Raw genomic sequence first — 7220 nt, forward strand, 5'->3', positions numbered from 1 at the left:
GTGATTTTTTCTATCATTATGTGTGGAGAATTCTCATTCATTATCTCATTCATTATCTCATTCATTATCTCATTTATTATCTCTGTAAATAGTGCTACTTCCCTGTTCTCTGGTGTTTTCCCTCTCTCCCTCCAGCAGTCACGGAGTGGAACTGCTCCTTCTCTGACAATGTCTCTTTGTCTCCCTTTCATATTTTATGTTTTTACTCTCTTTAGCTTTATGGTTTCTCAATTTCAGTATTTTCCATTTTCAATTCTGTCTAAACTGCTTTCACTTACTCATTATATTTCTCACTTCCATGTTACTACTTAATTAATCCCTAGAAGTATTCTTTAGTTCCTTTTTAAAGCTGATGTTTCTTTTGACATTTTTTTCTTAGCTACACTTAGGTTGCCCTCTTTATGTCCTCGATTAAATTAAATTTATTGAAAAACATTTTATATTCAATAATACATCAATCTCTATCATCCAAGGGGCTGATTCTTCTTTTTCTGGTTTTGGATGTCTCTCATTTAGTCTCTCTTATCGTGACTTTGGATTATGAGTTTAGAGAAGATACCAGTTGTGGATATAAAACGTATTCTCCTTGGAGAAAATTTGTTTTACTGTTGCCAGGTTCGCCATCTACCAGAGAATATCTTAAACCAAAGTCTCAGCCTCCAAGACTCCCCAACAGATTGTGTTTCATTCTACCTGGAGCTAAGGCTGAAACAGATACAATTAAGTCCCATCTCCTTTTGTATCATGAGTTTCTTTTTCTTTTGCTTATTAGATTACCTATTGGAGGCATCACATTTTGGATGCCTGGAATTTTTTTCAGGGCTTTGTGACCACTGAATTTTATTTTCTCTCCCCCATAAATGGGCCATTAAAACAAAGGTTTTGGTCACCAAAGAATGTTAGGTACTCCTAGGTACCCTCTTGTTTCAACACCACTTTCATCTATGGATTTGTGATATGTCATCTTTTTTGGCCTTGTTATATTTCTCTTACATTTTTACAAGCTATTGTATGTCTTTAAAAATATTAAAACAGTTCTAATCCAGTTTCTAGAATGCTGTTTTTAAGGATATTTTGGACTATTTGGTTCACATACTGCTGAAGTGGATGTCCTCAGTTATTTCTAGTGTAGATTACGAAGCTTTTGCAATAGAAGACAGTTTTGCAAACAGGGCTGTCTTCCCTCTTCAGAATAATCCAATAATTACGTTGTGACTTGTGACTAAATGCTGTCTTATATAAGGAGGAAAGGAGAAGGGATGGTTGAGTTGTGGTGGGAATTGTGAAGAAGATGGTAGTATAGGGGGATTCTTTCTAATGGGGGCATAGAGCATTGATAGAAAATATTAAATCATATTAAATATAGACATCTACTTTCAAAATAAAGGCAAGACCCCACAGGGACCAGAAACAGAGTAGAGAATCAAATCTCTGAATGGACAGCAGATATTTTGATGTATTTGTGATACTGAGACTAAAATATATAATAGCAACTGGGATTTCTGCTCTTTCGAGGGGGCTAAAAATCAGCCCACTGCCCATCATCAGAGGCTGAAGAGGCACTGATCACTATTTCATGGCTGTGCTTTTGATTGATCAAAGAAAGACTGAAGTGCAGAATGGCCACTGTGTGATTGCTTGGGGATTAGACCTGTGACGTTCCAGAAGCATGAGTTGTAAGAGTTCCAGAAACCCGGGTTCTGAGTTGTGGTCCGCTGGGAAACAGAGATATAAAAATTATAATTGTGGGATGATTAAATAAAATGAAAAAAATTTCAAAATTTAAAGGATGAAATGCCATCCATGAAGCAAAAATAGGAGTTTATGATACTAAGTGGGGACATTTTGAAACAAGAAGAAAGTAAAAATCTTGGAAAGAAAAAAATATAATCTTTGAAATGAAAACTTTCTTTTCTAAATATAAATAGAATACTGGAAACAGTTGCTGAAAAGATTAGTTAATTGGATTAAGGAATGAAGAATGCTGGAATTGATAAGGCATACAACACATGTGATATTAGGAATTCAAGAGTTATGGAAGATTGATTGAGCAGTGCCATTTTATATGTGACTGGATTTTTAGATATGGGGATGTGGGATATTCCAAGAGATAGAGCAAAAGATTTTGTGGTATTTCACACAAGAGAAATTTCCCATATTGATAGGTAATCAAATTCCATTAAACCAAACCAAAATATAATCTACCCCTAGAGGCATTATTAGAGTAAAATTGTAGGACAGCTAAGAGAAAAAATTTAAAATATGCTAAAATGAACAGCTGAATCAAGTATAAAAGGAATAACAATTTGATTGGCAGACTTCTTACCTGTAGTGACCTCAAAAAATGGCAGAATAATGGGCTAATATATTTAAAGTAATTAAATATCATTTTAGAATTAAGAATGAATATGTAACAAAGCATTTTCAGATGTACAAAGCTAAGAGATTTTACCACACAAAAACATGTTCAGACTTACAGAAGTAAGATAGTTTACCATACATAGGATATAGCGGAAAGAAATATTAAAGGATATTCTTCAGGAAGAAGAAAATTGCAGCTAGACTTTGAGTGTGGAATGTAAGAATAAAAAGGTAGAATAATTGGTAAATCTAAATAGTATTGATGTTTTTAAAAAATGGAATAATCTCATAGACTTCAGCTGTATCAATAGTATTTTATTTCTTTTACAAAAATGTGAGGTAAATATGAAAGTATATTAATTTCTAAAAGATTGATTTACCTAAGAAAAAACTCAGGGCAGAATTTAAAAAGTTCAAAGTAATGTGGAATAGCAGGAATAGTAAACATTTTACATCAGTTTATCGGTGGAAATTACCAGATGAACACATTTTAAAAAGAAATACATATCCCTGTGCATGTGGGAAACATCTGATAAAATTCAACATTTATTTATAATAAAAAGTGAACTGACTGGAAGAGAACTTCAGTAGGTTAGGAGCAATGAGCAAACAACATACTATTATGTATAGTAAAGTAACTATTAGGCTTTTTTTGCAGTTTTCCAGAAGAGCAGTTGGAAACACCAAGGAGAAAACCATGGCTAAGAATCTTGATAAATTCACAGGAAAACATACGAGGAAACTCACAACATGAGAAATCCAGTGATTTCAAGGTTTGGAGATGGGAGCAGCCGTATAGTGCTGCAGAAAGGGTAGAGTTTAAGTGAAAATAACTGACGCAAAACGAGGAGGATGGAGAGGAATGGAGGGGAATGGAGGGACCTTTCTTGCAGAAAAGCGCCGATGTCTGAAAACACATTGGCATCTCTGGGCAGATGCTCGATTTCAAAGATGAGATCTAGAATCTACTTTCTCTTCCAGATGTCTTCATCTTCTACTGTAGCCAGTCTGCACAGAAAAGGAGTTTACACATGAAGTGCTCAATTTCCAAGTTGTAGTATATTCACCGTAAAGGATGTTGGCAATTCCACAAGCCTGTGTGTGTGCGTGCGTGTGTGTGGCGTGTGTGTGTGTGTGGCGTGTGTGTGGTGGTGGTGGTGGTTTTGGGGGTGGTGGTGGTGGCGGTTCAGTCCTGGAACAGGCGTCTCCGGGCCTTGGGCGGAGGACCAGGCGGGCGCTGGGGGCTCACCTGCGGACCTGGACTTGGAGAGGGAGGTAGAGGTTGGAGCGGTGAGCTGGGGAAGGGCTCCAGAAGGTGGAAGTCCAGGTTGAAGGAGGGGCCAGGAGAGCGTCTCTCTGCACTAGGGACGGGGGTCCAAGGCGAGGGCTCTGGCATGCAGCCCTGCAGGTCGGGTCTGGGCGGCGTTGCAACAAAGGGGCAGAGCCCAACTACTGAGCCCGCTGCAAGGTCCACCCAAGGCAGCGAGAACTCGGGGTCGGCGTCCTCCTCATAGGTCTCTTCTAGGGCGGCGATCTCTGGGACAGATCCCGAACGGAATCCCTGCTCGACGGCGACATCCTTCTCAGGAGTGCTCAGTAAAGCGCTGGGTTCCAGACCGACAGGCGAGGGGCCCTGCCCTCCCTCCAGGAGGGCCTCGGGGACCAGCACGAGGGTGTAATCCTCGAGAGACACTTGGAGGACCGCTGCTGGCGCGGGCTCCAGCACCACCAGGTCGACATCGTCCAGCCGCACTTTAAGGGCACAGCCCGCGGCCAGGACCACCACGGAGATGAGCGCACCCGCGAACGGGGGCCCCGCGGGGACTTGCAGTCTGGGCGCTGTCGTGGACGCGGGGCCCGCGGGCTCCTCGGTTCGGCGGCGCTTGGCAGGGCCTGGTTCCGCGGGCTGCGGCCCCTAGCAGGGCGCAGGGCAGGCGCTGGGGCTGCGGGGCCGGCTGCCCATCATCACCTGGACGGCGCTGCGGGCGGCGAGGGGGTGAGAGGGCCGGGCCCTGCTGGCAGTGACAAGTCTCGATGACAGGTGAGGCGGGCCGGGTGGGGAGTGGGGCGAGTCCTGGAGTTCCGGGGGCTCCTCCGGGACTGCTGAGTCATGGTTCCGCGGAGCTGCGTGCGGCGTAGAGCCCGGCCTCACGGGTTTGAATCTCAGGGTCCTGACGAAGATCTGTTCGCGCTCCCGACAGCCATTGCTTTTGCAAATGACGCGAACGGAACAAGAGCCTCATAATGTCAACTTAGGCTCCACCCCCTGCGAGGCTCCGCCCCGTGGATTGCGGTATCGGTGCGGCCCAACAACAGTGCCTGTGGTTGGTAGGTCGCCGTAGGGAAGTACTCTTATAGGCCTGTAGGGGGCAGAATACTGCATAACTCATTATTAGGGAAGAAAAGATGTTTGAGTAATAGTCTCATGTTTTTTGGCTTTAGGACTGTTTTTCTGTGATTTCAGGCATTCTAGAGAAAAGAACACAGACTCCTCCCGCCCCACTATAAAATGGACTCATCCAAATGCTCCATGAAATTTCTTTAACACTTCGTCATTTCTTTGAGGAGTAAATGGAAAATACTGAATTCTCTTAAGGAAAAGTTCTGTTTTGAAACTGAATCAAATATTTGTGGCAGTTTCTCCCAGAAGGTTAAGGCTGTTATAAAATTATTAATAATAGGGATAATAATTAAAACTATCAACATAATTAAATCATTTTATTAACCCCTTATTATGTGTCCACAATTCTAGTGAGTGTTCAAAAAATGATCTTTTTCTTTAAAAACAAAACCTCAACACTTCATTGAAGTATGAGAGACATTTAAAAAATCGTACCTATTTAATGTATACAACTTGAGTTTGGAGATAAATATACATTCGTGAAACCATCACCACGATCAATGTCATAAACATGACCATCACCTCCAAAAGTTTCCTCCTGCTCTCTGAAAAAAGTAAAGGTTTTCATTTTTCAAAATCACTGAAACTCAAAGAGGTAAAGCAAGTTATCAAAGTTAAATACCTAGTTTGTGTTAGATGTTGGAATCAAAGGCAGACTTATCTGGTTTTAAATCATGGACTTTTTCCTTATATATTTATTGTATATACACCTAGGAGTGGATTGCTTAATTGGTATTATGTGTCACTTTTCAAATAGGTAACGACTCCCGCTCTTTCCCAAAATGTTTATCACAGTTTACACTCCTGTGAACAGAGTATGTTTCCATTTCATCCTTGCGAACATTTCTTATTGCCAGGCTTTTATTTTCTCTATGAACTTTAAATGAAAGCTTTGATTGTTTTTAATTTTAAAAATTGAAGTATAGTTGACATACAATATTATATTAGTTTCAGGGGTACAACATAGTGATTCAACAATTATATGCATTATGTAATGCTCACCACAAAAAGTGTACTTACTCTTATTGTCAGACTCATAGCTATGTCTTTTCCAATCTGGTTTAGTAAAATGCTATTTCATTATGTTTTCATTTTGCATTTCTGATTGCCAGTTAAGGTGGATCATTTGTAATATGCTTATTAGCCATTCTTATGTCTTCTTCTTTGAAATGTTCCTATGTTCTATTTTTTTACTTTTAATAAATTGGATTTCAGCTTTTCCTCCAGCTTTATGCAGTGTTGGTAGCTTTTTGTTCAAGGACCAACTCAACATTTCCCTTCTCCAAAAGGCCCTTGCTGATTATTTTATTTGAAATGGCTTTCTCCACTTACTCTTTATCTCATCACTCTCTTTATGGCCTTCATTATAGTATCACAATCTATAAATAACCAACATATTGTTTTTTAAAAATTGGGTTTCAGATACTGTATACCAGTCATTTATCACATGCAGGTGCAACAGATGTCTCTGTCACAGTCTCTGAGGACTTTGCCCTTTGTTTCACTATAATTCTCACCTATTCTACCTTCTGGTGTAACTGTGGTGATTTAATATTCTCATGGATCCCTCCCCATCCTACCCCTTAATCTAGGCCTCTTAGTTCTCTTTCTCTTCAACATTTTAGTCTTCCCTCCTACCTTATTGACTCATACTCTTGACCCTGTCATTACTACAAATTGTAACTCCTCTGTAATAATAATTTCAAACATTTTAGTCTTAGAGTACCACCTCCTAAATTTCTAGCTTTGTCTTTTAAATATCCAAACTCTATCAGTTCTTCACTCCTCTGGAAAAATCCATCCATCCTTCCACCTTTTCACTGAAACTGAGACCTTCACTTCTCACTTCCCTTCTTATCTGAAACTTAAATTCGATGGACAGTCGTTATAATCATTGCAATGTTAATGTCTTCATCTCCCTTTCCTGACCTCTGCTTTGCTGGTTAGTATATCTGCTACTCTGTGCCTGCACTTATGCAGCTGAAAGGGGCTGAAAAGAAAAAAAACAACACTCAACTCCATTGATTGATCTCATTGTATATTCATGATCACCATCCTCAAGTGGGCTTCTAATGCTGCCCAGTGTGGATTTACTATGTTGCTCTATTCCATTCACTCACTCTCCTAGATGAACACTGCCTGCTTTCTCCTTTCTCTGCAAACCTCCAATACCTCAAACTTTATTTTTTTTCCTCCAAGATGGTCATCTTGCTGCTTTTTCAGAGACAATAGAAGCAATCAGAAGACATTTTCTAAAATTTCCGTAATCACATCTCACCAAGCTCCACTGGGACTATATATTCTGCCTTCTCTCCTGTTGGCACCTCAGGAAATGTCTGCTTTCCTAGCAAAGGCTACTCCTTTCATTTGTGAAATTGACCTCATCTCATTTTGCCTCCTCAAGAGCATCACTCTATCAAGTCTGCCATCTCTGTCCAGTATCATCAAATTTTAGTTA

General features: G+C 40.4%; 1 protein-coding gene across 1 annotated transcript; it reads right to left on the minus strand.

The window, feature by feature from the left end:
- Nucleotides 1-2703: 2703 nt before the first annotated feature.
- On the minus strand, nucleotides 2704-4566 carry LOC118967101 (proline-rich protein 23A-like). Its single transcript, XM_036991442.2, is given in 1 exon segment — nucleotides 2704-4566. A coding segment is annotated over 1 exon segment (780 nt). The 5' UTR covers nucleotides 4328-4566; the 3' UTR covers nucleotides 2704-3547.
- Between the last annotated feature and the right edge of the window lie 2654 nt (nucleotides 4567-7220).

Source organism: Manis javanica, chromosome 3 (genome assembly GCF_040802235.1).
Source record: "Manis javanica isolate MJ-LG chromosome 3, MJ_LKY, whole genome shotgun sequence".
Taxonomy (NCBI): Eukaryota; Metazoa; Chordata; class Mammalia; order Pholidota; family Manidae; genus Manis; species Manis javanica.